General features: G+C 40.4%; 1 protein-coding gene across 2 annotated transcripts in view; it reads right to left on the reverse strand.

Annotated features, from left to right (window-relative positions):
• The window catches only part of ARHGAP10 (Rho GTPase activating protein 10), a 373,246-nt gene that overhangs the window by 133,097 nt on the left and 214,868 nt on the right, over positions 1–25,281 (reverse strand). For both annotated transcript variants that reach the window (XM_069556745.1, XM_069556746.1), the window contains 2 exons: positions 11,767–11,841; positions 5,308–5,395 (listed from right to left, as the gene is read on the reverse strand). In XM_069556745.1, coding sequence (XP_069412846.1) covers positions 5,308–5,395; positions 11,767–11,841 — 163 coding nt within the window. The remainder of the gene's footprint in view (positions 1–5,307; positions 5,396–11,766; positions 11,842–25,281) is intronic.

The raw sequence follows: 25,281 nt of genomic DNA on the forward strand, positions 1-25,281 counted from the left end.
AAAGTTAAATATATACCTATTGTAAGACCCAGGCACTATACTCTTAGGATTCACCGAGAGAAATGAAAGCCTCAGTGCTCAGTGGTGTCTGATTCTTTGTGACCCGATGGACTGTAGCCTGCCAGGCTCCTCTGTGCCTGGAGTTTTCCAGGCAAGACTATTGAACTGAATTGCCATTTTCTTCTCCAGGAGATCTTCCCACCCAGGGATCAAACACCAGTTTCTTGTATCCCCTGCACTGGCAGGAGGATTCTTTACCACTGGCGCCACCTGGTAAGTGAAGCCTACGTTCACTCAAAAGATGTATACACAAAGGTGTTTAGTAGCTGTATTTATAACAGCCAAAAGCAACAAATAATGCAAGTATCTATTAACAGGTAAATGGATAAAAGAAGAAATTTGTGGTATATCCATAAAAAGCAACACCAGTTAGCATCAAGACTGTCTGCAGATGACATGATCCTCTACATAGAAAACCCTAAAGACTCCACCAGAAAATTACTAGAGCTAATCAATGAATATAGTAAAGTTGCAGGATATAAAATCAACACACAGAAATCCCTTGCATTCCTATACACGAATAATGAGAAAGTAGAAAAAGAAATTAAGGAAACAATTTCATTCACCATTGCAATGAAAAGAATACAATACTTAGGAATATATCTACCTAAAGAAACTAAAGACCTATATATAGAAAACTATAAAACACTGGTGAAAGAAATCAAAGAGGACACTAATAGATGGAGAAATATACCATGTTCATGGATCGGAAGAATCAATATAGTGAAAATGAGTATACTACCCAAAGCAATTTACAAATTCAATGCAATCCCTATCAAGCTACCAGCCATATTTTTCACAGAACTAGAACAAATAATTTCAAGATTTGTATGGAAATACAAAAAACCTCGAATTGCCAAAGCAATCTTGAGAAAGAAGAATGGAACTGGAGGAATCAACTTGCCTGACTTCAGGCTCTACTACAAAGCCACAGTCATCAAGACAGTATGGTACTGGCACAAAGACAGAAATATAGACCAATGGAACAAAATAGAAAGCCCAGAGATAAATCCACACACATATGGACACCTTATCTTTGACAAAGGAGGCAAGATTATACAATGGAGTAAAGACAATCTCTTTAACAAGTGGTGCTGGGATGAAACTAGATCACTTTCTAACACCGCACATGAAAATAAACTCAAAATGGATTAAAGATTTAAATGTAAGACCAGAAACTATAAAACTCCTAGAGGAGAACATAGGCAAAACACTCTCAGACATAAATCACAGCAGGATCCTCTATGATCCACCTCCCAGAATTCTGGAAATAAAAGCAAAAATAAACAAATGGGATCTGATTAAAATTAAAAGCTTCTGCACAACAAAGGAAAATACAGGCAAGGTGAAAAGACAGCCTTCTGAATGGGAGAAAATAATAGCAAATGAAGCAACTGACAAACAACTAATCTCAAAGATATACAAGCAACTTCTGCAGCTCAATTCCAGAAAAATAAACGACCCAATCAAAAAATGGGCCAAAGAACTAAATAGACATTTCTCCAAAGAAGACATACGGATGGCTAACAAACACATGAAAAGATGCTCAACATCACTCATTATTAGAGAAATGCAAATCAAAACCACAATGAGGTACCACTTCACACCAGTCAGAATGGCTGCGATCCAAAAATCTGCAAGCAATAAATGCTGGAGAGGGTGTGGAGAAAAGGGAACCCTCCTACACTGTTGGTGGGAATGCAAACTAGTACAGCCACTATGGAGAACAGTGTGGAGATTCCTTAAAAAATTGCAAATAGAACTGCCATACGACCCAGCAATCCCACTGCTGGGCATACACACCGAGGACACCAGAATTGAAAGAGACACGTGTACCCCAATGTTCATCGCAGCACTGTTTATAATAGCCAGGACATGGAAACAACCTAGATGTCCATCAGCAGATGAATGGATAAGAAAGCTGTGGTACATATACACAATGGAGTATTACTCAGCGGTTAAAAAGAATTCATTTGAATCAGTTCTGATGAGATGGATGAAACTGGAGCCGATTATACAGAGTGAAGTAAGCCAGAAAGAAAAACACCAATACAGTATACTAACACATATATATGGAATTTAGAAAGATGGCAATGACGACCCTGTATGCAAGACAGCAAAAAAGACACAGTTGTGTATAGCGGACTTTTGGACTCAGAGGGAGAGGGAAAGGGTGGGATGATTTGGGAGAATGGCATTGAAACTTGTATACTATCATGTAAAAATCGAATCACTAGTCTATGTCCGATGCAGGATACAGCAAGCCTGGGGCTGGTGCATGGGGATGACCCAGAGGGATGTTGTGGGGAGGGAGGTGGGAGGGGGGTTCATGTTTGGGATTGCATGTACACCCGTGGTGGATTCATTTCAATGTATGGCAAAACCAATACAGTACTGTAAAGTAAAATAAAGTAAAAATAAAAATTAAAAAAAAAAAAGAAGAAGAAGGAATGGACAATTAGTGCTTGCCAAAACACAGGTGAATCTCGAATTATACCAAGTGAAAGAACCCAGATTTTATTTTATTTTTTTTACTTTTTTGGCCATGCAACATGTGGGATCCTAGTTACCCGACCAGGATGGAGCCAGTGCCCCCTGTGTTGGAAGAGCTGAGTCTTAACCTCTGGACCACCAGGGAAGTCCAAGAATCCAGATTTTTAAAAGTACATGCTGTATAATTCTATTTATTTGAAATTACAGGAAATTTCAATTAATGTATAGTGACAGAAAGCAAGCCAAGTGTTTACCCAGGGATGAGGGAATGAGAAGAGAAAAGTGAGAGAGAGGGAATTCAAAGGAGCTTGAGGAACCCCTGATGGCACGTTCACCATCCGGACTTTGCTGATGGCTTCGCAGATGTACAGGCACATCAAACTTGTCAAAGTATATTCTATGAATATATGCAGTTTACTGTACATCAATTACACTTCAATAAAACTGCTTAACAAAACAGATGCAAAAACATATTTACAGACTATGCTCCACCTACATTTAATTTTTTACTGAATAAATTTCACTTGGAACATTAGATACATGGAATGCGTACAGTGTGTTATTTTGATCATTTATATATTGTGACGTGATAACCAATGTAGCAGTATTTATCACATTACCTAATTACAGTCCACTGTCATCATCTACAGTTATTATACTGGGCATTACATCTCTGTGGCCTGTTTACTGCCCATTACAGGTCCATCCCCTTTAACACCAGTCTCATCCTTCCACCATGCCCTTGCAGCCACTGTTTTATCTTACATACAATGTACGATGCTGCAGAACACACACACACACACGCACACGCACACAGCCGGAGACAGTGGAACTAAACGGAAAAGCACTAGTGAAGAAAAGCTGTTCTCTTGCTTCCTCTCTCTCCCCTTCATCCCCTATACTCAAAGAAGAAAAACAACACGAATTACACCAGACTAAATAAAGAAAAAGAAGACACAATCAAAACGCAAAGCTCTGGTTTTGTTTCAAAGAGGGATCAAACAGGAAGGAGTGATAAAGGAAGCTGTCCATCTGTCAGGGAATGAAAGTTAAAGGGTTCCGACAAGGAAGGGGTTTGGTGGGGTATGAGATCGCTTAGAAATCCCATAGAGAGTGTTTCATTTCCAATAAAAATGAATTTGTATCTAAATATCTTCATGCTACTCACATCACTGCTGTATGTCTAGCCAAGCAATGCGGCATAAAAAAATAAGAATTAAGTATTGGGTTTTTTTAGGGTTTTTTTTTTTTTTTAAATTTTGGCTGCTCTGGGTCTTCCTTGTGGCTCATGGGCTATTTCCTGTGGCACACGGGCTCAGTAATCACTGTTCATGGGCTTGGTTGCCCTGCAGCATGTGGGATCCTAGTTCCCTGACCAGAGATTGAATCCAAGTCGCCTGCATTGAAAGGCGGATTTTTGATCACTAGACCACCACAGAAATCCCTTAACTACTGTTAACACTGGGGAAGCAGTAATAAAAATAACAAGATTCCCATATACAACGCATTATATTGAGCCACTACATCAGTCAGCTTCTCATACAACGTGAGACATTTTGGACTCCTGGGGGCAGGGGAGGCCCTCTCATTGTCCCAGTGTTTTGGGAATTACTGGAAATCCCTGAAGGGGGAAATGGCAACCCACTCCAGGATGCTTCCCTGGAGAATGCCACGGACAGAGGAGCCTGGCAGACTACAGTCCAAGGGGTCGCAAAGAGTTGGACACGACTGAGCACACAGGCATGATACAGTTTGTCTTTTCTATTTGGTCCCTTTTTTAACGTCCTTATCTTTTCTGAGATACACTCAAATATTTCTAAGTGCAGCAGTATGATGGTTTAGAAAATCTCTAAAGTATAATCGCCAAAACGTGGCAGTAGGGACACTGACGAAACAAGAAGCGTCGAACGTTGAGAAGCGAAGGAGCAGGATACTGGGGCGATGAGAAGTCATCATATTCATCTTCCTGCCTATTTGTTTGAAATTTTTAAAATATAAAATATGTCCTAACAGTTGACTCTAATGTGCTTGTTGGAACCCAAATAGCATTTCCCTGAAAAATAATCCTGCATGTTGGTTAAAAAGAACCTGCACTGGGGAGGCAGTACCATTTGACTACCAGACAAAAATCAAAGTCCCCAGCAGACCCACAGCCGAGGAGTGCAGCTGTGACTATTTCCCATTCCTTTGCTCCATGTACTCGTCCTTCCTCTAACCTCCAGTTTTGTGATCATTCAGTTCCTTTATTTTTTCAAGAAAGGTGAATGCTCATAGAAATGCTGAACCTTCTTTGAACTCTATAGCAAATATGTGAAACTGAAAGTTCATCTTTAAAAAACACCTCATCAATTAAACTTCTTTTCAAATAGCTCTGTATCTTTGTGTCATTATCTTCAGTGTTTAACTTCATAAGGTTTACATTTAAATTAAGATATCTTCACTTTAGCCTACAACACACAAAAAAGATTCAATGAAAGTAATAAATAGCCTTCTTCCTCACTGTTTCAGAGCATTTAATTTCGAAAACTCACATCCGCATTTCAAAACCCAAGTCTCTTCCAGTCCCCTTTAGTTGCAATTGATCTGTCAGCTGATGTTCACTGACTATGGACCACACCTCCTGGAGCACCACATTGGGTACCTCATAGTTTACACCTTCACATAAACTGACTTTTGAGTCGCACGTGCAGAGTCAGCATTGGCTGTGCATTAGACACCCAGTCTGCTCTTCCCCCGCTACCAAGAGAAGCTCACCTCAAATACTGTTTCAAGGCACTTGTTATTGTCTTCACTTCCCAATCTATGGAATTCTCCAGGTCCACCTCGTTGCAGGTCTTCACATCTAGTGAGCAAGCAAAGAAGAAACAATTATTAAAACCTGCCATTCAGAGGCCCTCTTGACTGGCTGACAATGCTTAAGATTCTTAAACAGCCAAACCACAAATATTGAATTCTGTGGTTTCCTATAAAAAACATTACGTACAATTTCTTATCATATTACAAGCCATGTTCTATATTCTCAGACATTTCTAGCACTTCAGAAAATCTGTAGTGGAGATCAAAGTAAAAGGGTAGGGGTTGGGCTAGGAGTATGGAAGATCTTAAAAAAGCATTTCAGTATTCACAACTGCAAAACATTTCAGTATTCACAACTGCAAAGCATAGATCGCTATTACTACTACTGTTACAAGATACTACTCAGCAGCCATGGCTTACAGCATGCGACACACGAAGTGCCTATGTATTTGAACTTGCTGTGGGTGGCTTTACTGTTATCACACTGTGTTATGACAGGGGAAACAGCACCCTTAATGTTAAAATTACTATGAGAAGATCAACAGCTCAGTGGAGAAGAAGGAAGCTAAGTCTGGTCCCACACTTCTAAGGTTTGCGCTCATCATGCTCTCTCTCCAAAGACTCATACATGATCAACCAAAACAGAAATATGATGACACATAAACTTATAAAGTCTTGTATGAGTAATCTTTCCTATGAACATTACAATTCATACTCTCATCCAGGAGGTATTTATTAGAAGCCGCTATAAAACATTTCTGACATTCATGCTAAATTGGTATTCTTTGTCCTAAAATTAATAATGTGTTTCTTCCAAATGCCCTTTCAAATACCTAGTAAGCTCTAGAGAAGACGTAAAACATGCACTAAAAAAAAGAACAAGAAGAGCTGAAGAAGAAGGGGCAGGAGAGGAGGAGGGGGTGGAATGTACAGTTGATTTTGAAAAGGAAAGTCAGTTCTGAAATTAAAAAAAAAAAAAAGGATGGTGGGCAAAGCAAGGATTCCGAGTGTGGTGGCATCTCCGAGCCTTGGAAGGCTGTGACCCAGTAGCAGGGAAGAGAGTGCATCAAGGGATCACACACCTAGGCTTAAGTCCCGCTGCAAACCTGACCAGCTTCATCACTCCAAGTCAGTTCTAACCTATCTGAACTTCAGCCCTTCCTGTGCACAATGGAGGTGACATAAACGCTCTATTGAGAGCACCAAAGTCAATCAGGGCTGTATACAGACTTCCATGAATCACTAAATGTGCAGGTAATCGCCACAGCTGAGTCACCAAAAGTATAAGCATTCTACCCAAAGAGAGAAGCAGTAAATGGGTTATGATGAATGACATCAGTCAATCAACAGAAACTGCTTTGAGTTTCTACACTCTGACCATGCAAAGGAGAAACTAAGAGATTTGTGAAAGAGACTTATTTCTCCCTCATTCCAGAATGTTTCAACTAAGACTCCCCAAAAAACTAGTTGTCTCAGGGTTTTTTCCTTTCATTGTACTATATTTGTCTAAATATGCAAGGAAACACTTTGTTGGCATACCCTTTTCAAATTAAAGCTCAAAAAAGAAAATCCTGTTCAAACGGAACAGTGCATTAAGTCACGCATGCCCCTTAAAAGAAAAAGGACGCGTGACAACACAATGCTATCCTCAGATTTTTCGAAGTAAAACAGGAAGTGATGGTTATTTCACAGCCATAACATCAGATATATAAAGTCAATTACTCAAAAGTCTAGAGACTTTTTAAAGCACTTCAACAGCTCTTGATTACAGCAACTGACAGCGAGATGCAATAAACTACAACAATGGCAATTGACACTGATTACATTTTGATCGGTTCCTACAATTCAGAACTCATTTGTTACTGCGCTTGTCAGACAAGCCACAGATACATTCAAGAAATCAAATTAAGCACCCTGATTAAAGGTGCAATCCTTTATAACGAGGACTAAATAATTCTGCTCTAAAGGCTTTGCCAACCAATTACCGCAGTAACTGAATATTCTCTCTCATTAAATCAATTATTTAAATCTCATACAAGTCAGATAACATTTTCAATCAACTTGCTACCAGAAAATCACCATTTTAAAATCCAGGAGGCTTCTAAAGGAAATCTTTCACTTTCAGCTTTTGACGATTATTCTATATTTTGAGAATCATAGTCTTTCTATGGGAAAATAAGCCACCTTTTGCATTTATGGAATAAAAAGGAGCTGTCACAATAGAAACCAATGACTACATGGTGTCCATGGTATTACTCCTCCATTAAATTTTCACTGTTTTCAAATAACTCAATCATCCATCCCTAGCAGCTCTTGACAATCTGTGGATACACTGCAACTAGATAAATTTGTTGGTGACTTATTTGGGATTCAAACTTAAAAATGCATTTAGAGGGTTTAATTAGAATATATGCTCTACTATAAATAAGGTAGAAATTCTGTTTCTTCTCTGGCCAAGGAATATTACACCACAGAGATTAGTTTAAAACCTACACTAGTGAGCAGAGACACAAAGAGTTGACTTTTTATTTGGATAGATGTTTCATAATTACATAACCAGTGGTCATTTTTCTTTTTGAAACTGGAAACTTTCAGCCCAGCCCGAAGTGCTGCCATCTTACTGGATACTGACTTGGGTCCTAAAGTACTTGAAGACACACAGTGACTGAATGAGTTTTGAGAACATTCTTTATAATCCAAAACCAGAATCTTTTTCAGCTCCATTAGGTTGCTCTTCCCCTCAATCTATGTGAAAAGTTGTCCTACAAACAAAGTAAACAACATAATAGGTTTATGGTAAAAACAACTCTAAATCCATTTGATTCCTGGCTTTCTGTGGTTCTGTGTCTTAAATAAATAAAATCATCCAGCTGTTTCTGCAAATTAAATTTAGAAACCGACAGAAGATTCACCCGCACACACAAGCTACCACTGAATTTTCCCAGCACTGCTCTGACGCTCTCCCTCCACAGTGGAGAAGGAAACACACAGGACAGCTGGAACTCAGCTCAGTGCCAACCTCCCAATAGCGACTGCAGCTCATCTGTTACATTCTCACCCCACTTACTAAAACACCATGACTCACCCAAAGACACCTCATCTGCTGTTTCTCCTTGCCCTTCCCAACTGCCTCAAGTTTCTCATTAAAAAAAAAAAAAAAAAAACCAACTTCTAACAGACTATGTGTGCCCTCTGTTAGAAAAAGAGAGAAGGAAGAAGAAGGAAAAGAAAAACACATGTAAGGGGAAGGCAGGCCCTGAGGCACGTGTTTGTGGAAGCTTAAGAAGCATGGTCCGAGGGAACGCTGGGAGGCTGCTGCAGAACTCCGCAGCCCGCAACCTTCTGCCCGGGGGATGGAGAATGACCAAGACAAACAACTCTCCTCACCAGGGGGGAAGGCAGCTCCCCACCGCCCCAACAGCTCACCTGGAGAAGTAAAATAATGTGTCTGTTTAGAGGGCCATCTAATCCTGCCATGAGGATTTCATGGGTGGCGAAGAGAGAGGAGAAGGAAGGGGAGGGGCAGACAGGAATGGGGAGAGGAGGATGCACAGGAAAAGGAGGAGGGGAAGGAAGAGGAGGAGGAAGAAGAGAGAAATATTTCCCAATCTTGAATGTGAAGAGTACAAACACACCCAAGAGAGACAAGCAGAGAAATACATGCAAGACATTAAGCATGCACCCTTCTCTTAGAAATCATCACAAACGTGTAACACAGGAATATTTAAAAAGTGCAGAAAATATTTTAAACACAAAAATATTTGATGTAAAAATGGCAATAATAGACAAATAATAGCAAAATATATGACTGGTTCTTAAGAACGACAAAGAGCCAGGCCAAAGGAAAAAAAACTACAGAAATTCCTGTCAGAAAATATAAAACAAGTTAGAATTTTTTCTCAGATTCTTAGTTATACTATTCTTCATTTCTGCGAAGAAAAAAAAATGCACTGTCAACAAAAACACTTTGAAAACAATCAAATTGGAAATAAACATTATCTAGAAGAACAGAAATTTAAAAAAATAACTGCCTAAAAATGTTAAAACTTAGTAAATCTGAGGAAGGGTTATCATGGGACTCCATTGTACAATAGTTGCAATTTTTCTATAGGCTTGAGATTATTTCAAAGTTTAAAAAAATGTTTTTTAAAAATAAATGAATAGATACATATTTTTTAAAAACAACTACCTAATATCACAAACAGGAAAAATTAACATAATAAGTTATAGGAGGGAAAAACAGATTGGTACAATAGAACAAAGTTAAAAATCTGGCAGACTCACCCTATTTTTTCTCTCTTTTTTTTTTTTTTAATTTTTTCTCTTTAACACCTATAACTTTGAAGTGTAGAGAGGTTGGGAAAAGTTGGAAAGAAAAAACATCTATGGGATAGAATGTGCACAACTATTCAAAATTCTTTTTCTGAAAAAGTACAAATGAATTCAATTTGCATACTTGCGGAATCAGGAAGAAAGGAAACAACTTAAGGCCGTCTTGAAATTCATTTGAAAACAGTGAATGAATCTAAGAACTGAAGTTTGAGTTGGTAACATAAAGTAACAAAAAATGATGTTAATGCTAATACAAATCCGAAGTTTGTGACTGACCAACTTAAAATTCACACTAGGAATTATTTAGAGATGATGTAAAATAAATTTATCCAGTACTGTTCCCTTAAATGCATTACTTAATAAGAAAAATAACAAGTCAGTATCTTTCTCTTGTGTTAATTTTCTGATTTCCTCTGATGGCAGAATAATATTACTGAAAACACAGCATTTCTTTTGCCAGCAACTTAAATGTGGTGGTGTCACGCTTGTGTCCTGGCCTTCTCTACCCTGAGTCTCACGGAAAGTGAAAACAGTTTTCCAGGTCATGAATTTTTAAGGGTTTAGATATTTTAAACACCTTGCAAGTTAAGGGCTGTCTTGGGGCATTTCCCACAAGCACAGCAAAGCACCACCCGGGTCTAGGGATGCCGATGATCATGTGGGCTTTTATGAGATTAAGAACAAATTTGGAGGCAGCTTAACACCTCGGGGTAACCACAGGGACACCCACTTGTTCGAACTGCCCTTGAACATGAACGAGAAGATAATAATAACCCTAGGATCCTTATGACCCATTCACTGCCAAGTGGGCCTTTCAGCCAAATCTCCCTTTCTGATACCAACAAAGTCTTCCAGTTCTAATCACTATAACACCATCTTGGAAATGAGAGAAGTGTTTCTAATTTTAAAATTAACTAAAAGCAGATGCTGTTGTCCCATTAAACTCTGCCAGCTGCTACTGAACCACTGGCAACCTGAGTCTATTTAATTTGGAGCCCACTAATGGTAAAAAGGAAAATCTGACTGCCAAAACTGCACACCCAAGTTAAACCAGAGAGGCAGAAAATGAAAACAGCTCATGAAAAGCGAATGTATTCTAATAAGGCTCTTCCAAGTGATGACGAGCCATTTTTCCTGCGGTTAATATCTAAAAAAAGGGTTGTTGCTTATTAAATCCTGGATTCAAACACAGCCAAACAAGCAATGCTGTCTGAACACCCCAGCTGATTTTATGCAGCTCGGTTCATGCTTCCTCAGAGTGAGCCTTTGCAACAACACTTTAAGAGGCAGACAGGTTTAAATGCATTGATAGAACGCCTGAGGGTATTGTTAATATTGACTAAAGTGAGACAGCAAATTAATTAATATTTAGCAAGGTCATAATGACAGGTCGGTTTGACACATGGGCCCTCAAGCCTGATGAGTTCTCGTCACCCCCCCAGGAGGTAGCCTGCTTAGGGCCGGGGTGCAGGAAGTAGTGAGGCCTTTTACAGGTGGCACCGAGCTGACAGCAGAGTGCAATGTAAAAGCACTTTGTCATTCGCATAATGTCTGGGGTAACGAAATGAATTCACTTTCTGGCTTCCTCTTGTCTGCGATGCCAAAGAACACTGTGTTATCAGCACAGATGGAGAAGGCATGGTTCTGGAGAAGAGCCTGATACAAACAAGCTAGTGTGAATACCAATGAATCCCTGAGAATCAGACCCTCGCTGCCGAGTGACAGCTGGGGAGCTCCAGAAGAACGAACGGGTCCCAGCGGTCTTGTCCAACCAAATGTACTGTCAAGACTGCGCAGGCAATTTGGAAGCCAGGGGAATGAGAAGCCTGGCTTTTCCTTCCCTGGGAGAAGCAAGCAGAAGACATTCACCCGTGAGCTGTCTCCTTTCCTTCCTCCCTTTCTTAGTAAGAGAGGCCTGAGCAAACACTAATCGACTTTTCTGAGCCAAGTCTCTGCTCAGGAGAAAACTCCTGGAGGCAGCAGAACAGAATGGATTTCTGAGTTATGTTACTACGAAACATGAAGTCGTAAAGTCAACGAACATCAACAAATAACGCATGGAAAATGATTAGAAAAGAGGCATACCCATCAACATACTCAGAAGTCTCTGGACCTTTGAACTCACCCCCACAACTCTATACAATCCTTGGTCATTTATACCTATTGGAAGAGAAAAAAATGTTAGCAAAATACAGACATTCAAATCTGAAAAGCTGTCGACACACAGTTGCACACAGAATTCTTGCTAGCTCACATTAATAGCATTCCTGTTGCCTATAAAAATAATGTTTGACAAGAGTGTTTACCAACTTGTCTTAGCAGCTTGGTATTCAAGAGGTACAGCTGAAAAAAAATAAAGTTCCATGTGGACAAAACGTAAGGAGTAAGCAGTAATGAAAAAACACTGGTTAAGCAGTCGTCACATATGCCAGTGCAATTTGTAAAGATGCACTGTATCTTTCACGCTTCTTATGTTCAGGTATTCTTGAGATTGTTCTTGACAAGTTTTAGCCTTTTAAAAATAATATGGTGCTGACTGGTACATAGAAAGAAATTGTTTGGATGATTCTTGAAGACCAAGGAAATCACTTAATCAAAAGTAAGGCAAAATTTGTTTTCTTTTGTGTTTAAGGGCAGTATATGCATTGTCCAGAGAAACACTAAAACTCCAAATGAGGATCACATCAAAATTATACATCAAAATGAAATCATTGCATTCTCTCTCTCTGTGGAGACCTGGAAACAAAGTACCTCAAAGTACAACAGACAAGAAATAAAGGCAAGAAAATGTATCAGCAAATGTTACTATGTTGGACACATGATTGTTTGAATTCTGATGTAAACAAGCCAACTGAAAAAGGACATTTTTTAAGCAATCGGGAAACTTGGAGTGGCATTAGGGTTATGTAAGAAAATGTCTTTATTGTTTACGTTGCATACCGAAAGGAGTAAGAGTAATCTATCTTAGATTTGCTTGAAGGAAGAGGAAGGGAGAGATGAGGAGACTAGCAAAATCTTGAAAACGTTTGAGTCTGCACAAGAACGCACGAACACTGTACCCCCTACCTTTTCTGTGCTTGAAATTTCCATGATAAAACCACGACTTCCAAAAAATGTGACTTAATATCTTTATTTCTTAAAAGAGGTGAAACTGTGTTTATTTTCTGCACCACAAATGGTAAAACTAACAAGAACGGGCCTGGCTGGCCAGGAGATCATGACTCTAATCCACAGAGGTTCCAAAACTAAACACCGTACCAAAAAGGCCAAGGGACCCAAGGGAACTTCCTTTTTTTTTTTTTTTTTTTTTTGGCCTCCCTGTATGGAACGGTGACAAGTGTACCAGCCAGTGTCTAAAGAACTGGATTCAAGTCACAGTCCAGTCACTCCTGAGTTCTGAGACCCAGGGCAGTCCAGGAACCTTCTCTGAGTCTCGACACTGCCTCTGAGGTCAGGACAGTATCTCTGCCCACGTACTAGCATGGTGATACAGGCCAGGTCTCTTGGCCTTCCTTAATTAAAAGAAATTGACTAAGGCCAGAAAAGAAATTTGGGCAAGGCTTTACTGGGGCCCCTGCTGTAGTTTGGGGGAGCAAGAACAAATAACAAGTTCCCCAGCTCACTGCCCAAGGTGGGGGGAGAGCTGGCTCCTTACACAGGGTGAGGGTAGGGGCGGACACAGAGGTTGGGTTGGAGGGGTGGCTTAGGTGGTCTGCCCACCCTTTTGGTGCCATGTGTGCAGAGGGGCACGTGCTTTTGCTTCCTGGCTCTTCAGAAGTGGCAGTTGGATTTTTTTGGTCTTTCTGTATCTTGTTGGCCATGATTTGCACCAACTGAGCATGCATGCAGTTATTTTTAGTCCCTTACAGTTTCTTTGAGCTGAAGCTCCAATACTTTGGCCACCTAATACAGAGCCGACTCATTGCAAAAGACCCTGAAGATTGAAGGCAGGAGGAGAAGGGGACAACAGAGGACGAGATGGTTGGACGGCATCACTGGCTGATGGACAGGAGTTTGAGCAAACTCCTGGAGACAGTGAAGGACAGGGAAGCCTGGCGTGCTGCAGTCCCGGGTGTCACAAACAGTTGGACACGACTGAGTGACTGAACAACAACAGTTTCCGTGTATTTGACAAAGACAAATACAATGTTTCTTTGTCTCAAAGAGACGTTTGTCCAGGTACAAGCATTGCAACAAAGGGTCCCACATCCCAGTCTGTCTCACTGGGAGAACACAAATGATATCTACATGTACCCTGCTTATTATAACACACCACATACACTACGCTTCATTACTCCTTACAAAAATGAGGATTTCTGTTCCCTCTGTTTCCCTTCTTGGCTTTTATTTCTCCTTGTGTGCATGCTCAGTTGATCAGTCATATCCAACTCGTTGTAACCCTAAGAACTGTAGCCCCCTGGGCTCCTCTGTCCTTGAGATTCTCTAGGCAAGAATACTGGAGTGGGTTACCATTTCCTCCTCCGGGATATCTTCCCGACCCAGGGATCGAACCTGAGTCTCCTGCATCTCCTACATTAGCAGATGATTCTTTTACACTGAGCCATCTGGGAAACCCTTACGTCTCCTCACTCAGCTTCAAACTTCTGAATGTCCTGTTTGTCTGTTATGTGTTCCCCAAAATTCATATGTTGAAGTCCTAAACCCCAGTATCCCAGAATGTGACAGTTTTGGTAACTAAAGTCTTTAAAAGAGGTGGGTAAGTTAAAACAAGGTCATGAGGGCGGGTCCTAATCCAATAAGACTGGTATCCTTATAAGCAGAGGTCAAGCCACAGACGCACAGAAGGAAGACAACGTGAAAACGGAGGGAGAAGACAGCCGTCTGCAAGCCCAGAGGAGGGGCTCTCAGGAGACCCCAGCAAGCCAACACGCTGTCCCAGACCCCCAGCCCCAAGAACTATGAGAAAAGAAATTTCTGTTGCTTAGACCCCCAGTCTGTGGTCCTTGAGTATGGCAGCCCCAGCAAGCAGACACACCTTTCTGGATTTTCTCTAGAGCTCAAAGAACCAGGGCAGCCAAGGCTGGCCCTTCCATCTATACACAGCTGTTCAGAAGGCTCAAGAATCAGAGTAGCCGAGAGGCACTTTTGTGATGGGAAGTGCTGAGAGGGGAGAAAAATGCAGGTCAGCCCTGCCAAGAGTTAGAAACACTGTCCAAAAACACAAAAGTCAGAGCTCGAGCCTGCTAGAGGAAAAAAGACCAGGCCTCACTCCTTCCTTCTCCTAGAGGCTAGAAGGCTATGTCCAGAGAGTTTGAAACACCAGAGCATTTTTTTTCAACACTCCTCTATTTAAGAAACTTAAAATAGTTTGGCCTCAAAGCCAGAAGCCAAAAGAGCAAGTCATATTCTGCAGACTAACACGCCCCTCTGAGAAGCACCTGACAAACGTAGAGAAATGAAGTAAGAATGTTACTTCAGCGATAGTCTTCACTCTGCGCTGCTATTTACGATCAGATAATTGATCAAGTTCACATTCATCAACCCAAGAGAAGGAGAGTTAATTGCTAATGCATAATGAAAGGTGCATGGGGGAATTAATGCTACTCAACATTTTTTTACTTTTTTAAAATAAATTTAAATAAACCTTGTACAAAAGGAACTTGGAAACAGCACATGGACCACGTATACTCCAGTCATGCAGAATTTTCTGTTTCTTGTCACACTGTCCTTAAAAACTCGGGACTAAATAATCAGAAAAACTACACCTATGAGCACACGCATGACATACAACACACATCGTATAAATAAATTTAAAGACTATCAGTTCAGTTGCTCAGTCGTGTCTGACTCTCTGCGACGCCATGAAATGCAGCACGCCAGGCCTCCCTGTCCATCACCAACTCCCAGAGTTCACACAAACTCATGGGCATCAAGTCAGTGATGCCATCCAGCTATCTCATCCTCTGTCATCCCCTTCTGCTCCTGCCCCCAATCCCTCCCAGCATCAGGGTCTTTTCCAATGAGTCAACTCTTTGCATGAAGTGGCCAAAGTACTGGAGTTTCAGCTTTAGCATCAGTCCTTCCAATGAACACCCAGGACTGATCTCCTTTAGAATGGACTGGTTGGATCTCCTTGCAGTCCAAGGGACTCTCAAGAGTCTTCTCCAACACCACAGGTCAACAGCATCAATTCTTTGGCACTCAGCTTTCTTCACAGTCCAACTCTCACATCCATACGTGACCACAGGAAAAACCATAGCCTTGACTAGACGGACCTTGGTTCGCAAAGTAATGCCTCTGCTTTTGAATATGCTATCTAGGTTGGTCATAACTTTTCTTCCAAGGAGTAAACGTCTTTTAATTTCATGGCTGCAGTCACCATCTGCAGTGATTCTGGAGCCCCCTAAAATAAAGTCTGACACTATTTCCCCATCTATTTCCCATGAAGTGATGGGACCGGATGCCATGATCTTAGTTTTCTGAGTGTTGAGCTTTAAGCCAACTTTTTCACTCTCCTCTTTCACTTTCATCAAGAGGCTCTTTACCGATCCAAATGTCAAGTCATAGGATTTTTACAACCTCTGCAACTTCTTTCCAAATTTCCCTCTTCCAGCCAAAGGGATCACTATTTCTCATCACCAAGTATTAGAATTTTGAAATTTTTCTTTAACTTCTTCCCTGTCACTTTCCGAATACAACAGACCAATGTCTGCATTTTCTTCACACTTCAGACTAATCTCTGCTTCTTCAACATGGCCTTGAATTTGATGGCTGTATACTGAGCACCCCTAATAGGGACACACACATAACCATAATCCATTCTGAACACCATCATTTTTTTCTACTTTTTATTTTTCAAGTGACTTTGATTATCTTAGGTCTTTCCCATCCACACTGAAGAGTAAGTCATCAAATCAAGTCCAAATTCCTCAGCTGAACAAGCATGGAAGCCATAGACACATAACTCTTCATAATGAGCCTCACCTCACCAACCCATAATTTACTGGAGAGTATTCACCTAAATCAAAATAGATCCCTCAGTATCACCCACATAAACCAAATTCATCCCCTCCTCAGGCCCAAGTCCCCTCTGAGGGGGAAGTTCTTCCCTTCCTATTCATTAATGACTCATCTGCCAAATATTTATTCATCAAATACACGGCAGGTGAAATTCTAGCTGCCCAAGAGTCAACAGTGAGCAAGATAAAGTCCCATCCAGAACTTCAAACTAGAAAAAAAATATCCCATAGTGATATTTCCTTTAATTAAAAATGTTCAAATGCTTTGAACTTACATATTCTTTTTCCATCATTTTTTTTCTATTGTGTTATAGTTCACTTGTACTGCTGTGTTTGCTTCAACCATACAGCAAATCCATTCAGTTATGTGCATGTATGTGTGTGTATATACATTCTTTTTCAGATTATCTTCCATTATAGGTTATTACCAGATATTGACTATAGTTCCCTGTTCTATACAGTAGGCCCTTGTTGCTCATCTAATTTATATACAGCAATGTGTATCTGTTAACCCCAAACTCCTAATGTATCTCCCCTACCACCACCATCTCCTTTGATAACTATAAAGTTGGTTTCTATGTCTGTGAATTTTTTTCTGTTTTGTAAATAAGTTCATTTGCATATTTTGGACCCCATATATAAGTGGTATTAGATGATAGTGGTCTTTCTCCGACTGACTTGCTTCACTTAGTATGATAATCTCTGGGTCTAGCCACGGTGCTGCAGACGGCATCATACGGCATATTTCATGGCTGAGTGATATCCCACTCTACATATGAACCATGTCTCCTTTATCCATTCACCTGTCAACGGGCACTAGGGCTCCTTCCAGGTGTCAGCCATCATAAACTGTGTTGCTATGAACACTGGGGTCCATGCGTCTTTTCTGAATTAGAGTTTCGTCTTTTCTAGACATATGCCCAGGAGTGAGACTGATGGGTCATATGGCAGCTCTAATTTTAGTCACAGTTTTTTTAAGGCTCCTCCATACTGTTCTCCATAGTGGGTGCACCTATTTAGATTCCTAACAACAGTGTACGAGGGTTCCTTCTCTCCACACCCTCTGACATTCCCTTTTTCTGAATTTGACTCATAATTAATTCCTTTTAACATTTGGCTACATTTAAAACAAACCCAAATGCTCCCATTCACAATTCCCAAAATCAAACATCTGAATGCCTGACCTGACATCAGGTTATTTCAGTCTGCTTTTTCCCCGGTCAGTATGAACATTCATATGTCACTATATTAAAAGTAGTTTCTACACCAAACCTGGCTAAAGATGTTATATGCTCGACAATGCATGTCCCATACCACCTTTTCTCAAACACATCCACCTCATAATCCTCAGATTAAGAACCGTGGACCTGTGTTCCTCCATCTCTCCCCAGATATGGAGGCATATTACCTGGAAAAATAGTAGGTTAGCTTTGGTTTGGGGTTTTTTTGGTGTCTTTCTTTCCAATAGCTTTCACAGTGCCTTGCATAGACTAGTTGAGGATAGAATAGTATACCTAGGTTGATTTGACTTGAAATTAATTTAGAATTACAGATATAGATTGGACTTGGCCTAAAACAGACATTACACTTGGGAACTAAAAACTCAAATATCCAAGGTATTAATAAATAAAACAACAACTCTCAGAATGGAACTAAATATTTGCAAATGAAGTGACTGAAAAGGGATTAATCTCCAAAATATATAAACAGCTCATGAAGCTTAATATCAAAAAAGCATCAAAAAATGGATGGAATATCTAAATAGACACTTCTCCAAAGAAGACATACAGACTGCTAAAAAGCACATGCAAAGATGCCCAACTTCACTAATTATTAGAGAAGAGCAAATCAAAACTACAATGAGTATGACCTCACACTGTCAGAATGGCCATCTTCAAAAAAAAAAAAATCTACAAACAATAAATGCTGGAGAATGTAGAGAGAAAAGTGAACCCTCCCACACTATTGGTGGGATGTAAATTGTTACAGCAGGTATGGAGGTTCCTTCAAAAACGAAACTTAGAGCTACCATATGATCCAGCAATCTCACTTCCAGGCATATATCCTGATAAAATCATAATTCAAAAAGATACATGTACCCTGATGCTCACTGAAGCACTGTTTACAACAGACAAACATGGGAGCAACCTAAATGTCCATCAACAGAGGAACAGATATAGATGCGGTACACAATGGAACATTACTCAGCCACAAAAAAGGACAAAATAATGCCATCTGCAGCAACAGGGATGGACCTAGAGATTGTCACACTGAGTGAAGTGAGCCAGAAGAAGACAAATTTCATTACGATACTGCTTACATGTGGAATCTTTAAAAAGGGTACAAATGAATTTACAAAACAGAGCTATAAGTGTAGAAAACAAATTAATGGTTACCAGGGGCAAGTGAGAGGAAGGATAAATTGAAAGATTGGGACTGACCTATACATAGTACTATATATAAAATAAATAATTGTCAATAATAATAAGGACCTACTGTACACCACAGAGAACTCTACTCAATATTCTGTAATGACCTATAAGGGAAAAGAATCTAAAAAAGTGTGACTATACATATATACATAACTGATTCACTTTGCTACACACCCGAATTGAACACAACATTGTAAATCAACTATACTCCAGTAAAAAATCTTAAGAAAAACCCAAGGTATTACAGCTTTGCCAGCATATCAAAGCTCCCTGACAGCTGTCATCACCATAATCCTTTCTAACTTTTAACAAAAACCTGTAATCTCATCAAAGTATTTACAGGCCAACAGCTTTTTTTTTTTTTTTTAAATAAATCAGATTGGTTCTGACCAGTAGTAAAGACAAGGAGAGTGCTCTCCAGCCCACTGATGAGTAGCTGATGACAGCTGTCCCCGGGCACAGTGGCCGCGGTGGAATCAAACTCGTCTTCCTTCCCCCAGCTGCCTTCTCCAATCTCACACAGTGCTGCCACTGAGCACTGCCCACATCTTCCTGAAGGAGAGGAGCAAGTAGCAGGCATGAGCCAGGCTTCATCATCCTCTCTGTCTCACTGCTTCCCTCTCCAAATGGGCAGCTCCAGCAAACACTCACATGGAACTCAGGAACCCCAGAGGGCAACCCAGCAGCCCTGGAGGTGGGCTGGAGAATCAAATGAGAAAAGAAGATGCTTCACTTGACAAAAAGGTCAAGGGAAGGTCAAGGTCAAAGAAAATTACATGCAAAAGGGGAAAAGGGAAACTTTCAAGGCTTGGTAAATTCCATTAAAAAACAGAGGTTAGCAGTAAAGGCTGGAAGGGGTGACCTGACAAGGCAACGTGGTAAGACTAAAACACAGTGGTGTCTGGAGTCATGGAAGCAGAAGACAGAAAACAGGTAATCAAAGCACGCACACAGGAAAGGCAGACGGAGCAGACGACTATAAAACGAACGGAAGGAGAAGGTGGGAAGAAATGAGAGGCGCACGGGCCAGAAATTACATCGCATTTAGTTTCCTGTTAATTTCATAACCACTGTTGAGGACTTTCTATACTTTAGGCACTGATGCAGAATACAGTGAAGACACAGGGTAAAATTTTAAAAGGCATTCAAATTAAAAGAGTAACTTGGGACCCACACAGTCATAAAGTCTTTTCTTTTGAAAAGCACTTCTTTGGCTTCAGCAGCAGATGCTGTGCCTGAGAGCACATGGCGTACCTTTAACAAAGAAACAGAATCAACTAATACACTGAACCAGTGACTGATAACTTGATGACTGGCTAGTAAAAAGACATGGAGAGAAGGAGACGAAAAAGATTATAATGAGAAAAAACTAAAAACACTGTAAATCACCTATACTCCAATGTAAAACAGACAAAAAAATTTTAAAGGAAAGAAAAAATAGATGTAACTGTACAAAGAAGTAAGGCTCAAACTGAAACATCAACACTTTTGATGGTTAACAGGCAAAAAGTTACTGAAAAGACCTTTCCAGGTGTATGATCCTAAGATCAGGTTCCATGGATCTACAAAGTAACATTCACTCAGTTCTCACCTATTCAGAGTAACAAGCAGAGTGCTTGGCATGTACTGAGATATTTGATCAATATTTACAAAGGAAGTGAAACAGTTATTTGCATTTGTGCCTGCTGACAACAAGGGTGAAAGGTCATTAATGTTCATGTTCGCATTCACATCAAAAGTCTAAACTGCCATTATTACAAGGCTCAGGTGCATATACATGTATGGACATGCATAAATACAAATATACATTTACATATCCCACCAGCACCGCAATGACAAATTTCCCTGTGGGCTATGTAATGAATAAGGATAAATATTCACGTGTATGTTTTATATCTTACATATCTTCTTGATTCTTGAAAATAAAAGGGAAGGAATACCATAGGTGAAATGGTTAGGAAAAATTTGTGAGGAAATACCTAGCAACAAAGCTTAAGAATGATAGCTACATCACAAATTATTAGAGAAATGCAAGTCAAAACTACAGTGAGGCACCACCTCCCACCAATCAAAATGGCCATCATCAAAGCGTCTGCAAATACTAAATACCGAAGAGGGTGTAGAGAGTAGGGAACCCTCCTACACTGCTGGTGCAAGGCAAATGTGTGCAGCCACTATGCAGGACAGCGTGGAAATCTCTCAAAAAATTAAAAATAGAGTTGCCATATGATCCAGCAGTGCCACTCTCGGACATATATCAGAGAAAAACTCTAATTCAAAAGGATACATGCACTCCAGTGTTCACAGCAACAATATTTACCATAGCCAAGATGTGGAAGCAACCTAAGTATCCATCAACAGGTGAATGGATACAGAAGATGTGATACACACACACACACACACACACACACACACACAGTGGAATATTATTTAGCCTTAAAACGAATGAAATAATATCATTTGCAGCAACAAGGATGGACCGAGAGATTCATGTACTAAGTGAAGTAAGTCAGACAAAGACAAATATCATATGATATTGCTTATATGTGGACTCTAAAAAAGTGATACAAATGAATTTATTTACAAAACATAAACAGACTCACAGACACAGAGAACAAATTTATGGTTACCAAAGGGGAAAGGAGGGGAAGGGACAATTTAGGAGTATAGGATTAATAAAATAAACAGCAAGGATCTACTGTGTAACACAGGGAACTATATTCAATATCTTTTAATAATCTATAGTGGAAAAGAATCTGAAAAAGTGTATATATACATATTACATGTGTATGTGTATATATATATATGTATACAGTATATATATACACGTGTGTGTGTGTGTGTGCGCGCATTCAGCTGTGTCTGACTCTTTGCAACCCAATGAACTGTAGTCCACCAGGCTCCTCTGTCCATGGGATTTTCAGGCAAGAATACTGGAATGGGTTGCCATTTCCTCCTCAAGGGTATCTTCCCAACCCAGGGATCAAACCTATGTCTCCTGCATCTCCTGCATTGGCAGGCAGACTCTTTACCACTCACTCACCTGGGAAGCCCTATATACTATACATATATATATATATATATATATATATATATATATATATGATCAAATCACTTTGCTGTACACCTAAGATAATACAACACCATAAATTAACTATACTTCAATTCTAAAAATAAATAAATAAATAAGATGTTATTAAAGTCATTCAAAGAAAAGGCTCATGAACGTTGTTTTGGGTCACAGGTGAATTACAAAAATTTGGCAATGTGTTTCTTACATACATTTACAATTAAGTCCCAGTAAACACTATGTTTAAATGTCTGTGTAAGTATAGTAAACGCTTTTCAAGCCATCCACTACACTGAGTTACATAAACAAGTTCATACACAGATACCCTTCCAAGATACAGTGTCATTCATAATACTTTAAGGTTCTGTCATAAACACATGTCTATATGAAATTAGTTTTAAATATAAGCATATAAAACGAAGAATGCTTCACTCTTCCATCAAAGGGACATACATATTCAACATCATAAATTTAAGATGGTCTATGTATAAAACTGAAGAATTCTAAAACTTTAGGAGACGAATCCACTATTTTAACACTAGGTAGCAAATACTGCAAAAAAGCAAGGTAGGAGACCATTCCTAAGCACTGGGACAGAGGATTAACTACAGCTTTATAAAGATGAGAAGCTCAAAATGATACTGAGTAACATATTCATTCTGGATCTTGGTTCCCTCATTTAAAAAAAAAATACAACCATCTGGGAAACAAACTTGTTAGGGTTACAGATACAAATTATTACAAATTAATGGTATAGAGATTCTGAAAGCTTCCAGCTCTCCCCTCTCCCAGCTGTATAACCTGGCAAGTTACTCAATCTCTGTCTCAAATTCTTTATCTGAAAACGAGGTTAATGATCGGATGGAGTTGCTGCGAAAATAAAAGAGATGATGTTTATAAAGCATTTGCATAAGCCTTATATAACAGTCATGAAAAATCTCTTACTGTAACATAAAATTCAAGATTAATATCAAAATAGTTTGGCATGATGCATATAAATAGTCACCCTAACGAAGGCTTATAGTCTGCAGCCCACTGTCATAAAGTAAAGCATATGCTGGGAAGAGAGTCAAAGTTTATTTAATATGAATGACTCATGGAAAATATAAAATTCCTGTTCACCAATAACATTTGGAATTTCTCCCTTGGACGGTAATTATTTGGGCGGCAGATAGAGAAGTATTACAGACAGCTACTACCTGCCAGGAGCTGATCTGCATTTTCCTCTCCTGTGAAGTCCTGCTTTTGCTTTCATGTAGCCTTTCCCACACTCTTTCTATATAAATCCACTTCTAGGCTGGGATCAAGGTGCCTCCCTATCCGCAGGCACCTGGAGGAGAGGTCTCAGAATTTCACTCACATGTTCTTTTCACACCCAGACCAACCCAAGGCTGAGCTCAGAACCCTGCCAGCCTGGCACTCCTGAGGCCAGCCATCACAGGCACACCCATTCCAGCAGGGGTGAGACATGTTCAAAAAAAAAACTACAAGCAAGTATCCAATTCCAGGTCCAAGCCAACTTCTTTGGAAGTGCTGATAATTTCTAGACTCTGCAGCACACTGAGGTCTGACCATGAGTCTCATCCTCTCAAAGCCAAGTCTCGAATATAAAGAGTGTTTGGTTTATTTAGGCCTAACTTTGTATTAGGGCCCAAATGGACTACAGAATATTCCCAATATTCCAAGTAGCTGGCCTCAGCTAGAGTTTGTAATGAGAACAACAGAAAGAATGTTTGTTTCAGACAAGAAAACCCCTCGACTTGTTGCATTCCTTGTACAACCACCCAAACCAGCAGGCAGAATGTCTGGAGGGAGCAGGAGAAAGCTGCAAAGTAACAGAAGTTTCTTATTTCATTAGAAATGCGCAGGGGGACAGTGTGTCCCAGGTGGCCCAGTGGTTAAGACTCTGACCGGTAGTGTCAGTGGTAAAGAATCCACCTACCAATACAGGAGACCTAAGAAGTGCAGGTTCAACTCCTGGGTTGGGAAGTTCCCCTAGAAGAGGGCATGGCAACCCACTCCAGTGTTCTTGCCTGGAGAATCCCATGGACAGAGAAGCCTGGTGGGCTACAGTCTATGGCGTTGCACAGAGCGGGCTAAAGCAACTTAGCACACAGCACGTGCTTCTCCTGCAGGGGGCACAGGCCTGATCACTCATCAGGGAATAAAGAGAACACAAGCCACAGGGTAGGGCCAGGAAACCTGCTCAGGGTCACACGCACTGCCCAGAGGTCAGGTGTCCAGCTGTCCCAGATCTAAGAGATCTAGCTTCAACTCATTCAAGGCACCTTCCGTCTCTCCTCACAGTGTGAACCTTGGGAAAAGAAGCATCGCACAGTCTCTGGACCTTGTGGCAGAATTCAGCATACCTACCACCATTAAGATGCCCCGTCACCCAACTCTTCCCCTCACTTTACTTTACACCACACAGCATTTCTAAGAATCCCAGAGCAGGATCAGATCAGAGACCGAGATCTGAATTCTAGCTCTGCTGCTTTCAACGTGTCTCCTGAGCTATGCACCTGAGCCTAAGAAAGACGACATATCTGGTCAACTACCGACTGAGTTCTATAGGGGTTGGGTGAAGTAGTGTAGCAGCATACATGAAATACTTAGCAAATGTAAACTGCTGTTCATTAGCATTTTAAACATTGTCAGATGCAGCTTCTACACCGACACGAAGTCTGCCACTAAGAGACTTTCTGAGGCACTGCAGAGAGTCTCAGCAAAAGGGACATATCTTTCTTGGGCTGACGATGTACCGCAGGGGTCCATGATGCAGCTGATCTGGAAAGAGGGCAGGTGTAACTTCAGAATGCCTTATCCCAAATCGAGATGAGCACTTCATAGAGAGATACTCAAATCTTGTCTCCCCACTTCCCTTTCCTACTGTCTAGTTTCAAACTCCCTCTGTTCCTTAAAAATTTGTCTTGTGAAAAGACGCTCAACATCACTAGCTGTTGCTGTTGTTTACTCACTAAGTCACGTCCAACTCTTCTGCAACCCCTTGGACTGTATCCCACCAGGCTCCTCTGTCCACGGGACTCTCCAGGCAAGGATACCAGAGCGAGGTGCCATACCCTTCTCCAAGGAATCTTCCCAACTCAGGGATCAAACC

The sequence above is a fragment of the Ovis canadensis genome, chromosome 17, assembly GCF_042477335.2.
Source record: "Ovis canadensis isolate MfBH-ARS-UI-01 breed Bighorn chromosome 17, ARS-UI_OviCan_v2, whole genome shotgun sequence".
NCBI classification, from domain to species: Eukaryota; Metazoa; Chordata; class Mammalia; order Artiodactyla; family Bovidae; genus Ovis; species Ovis canadensis.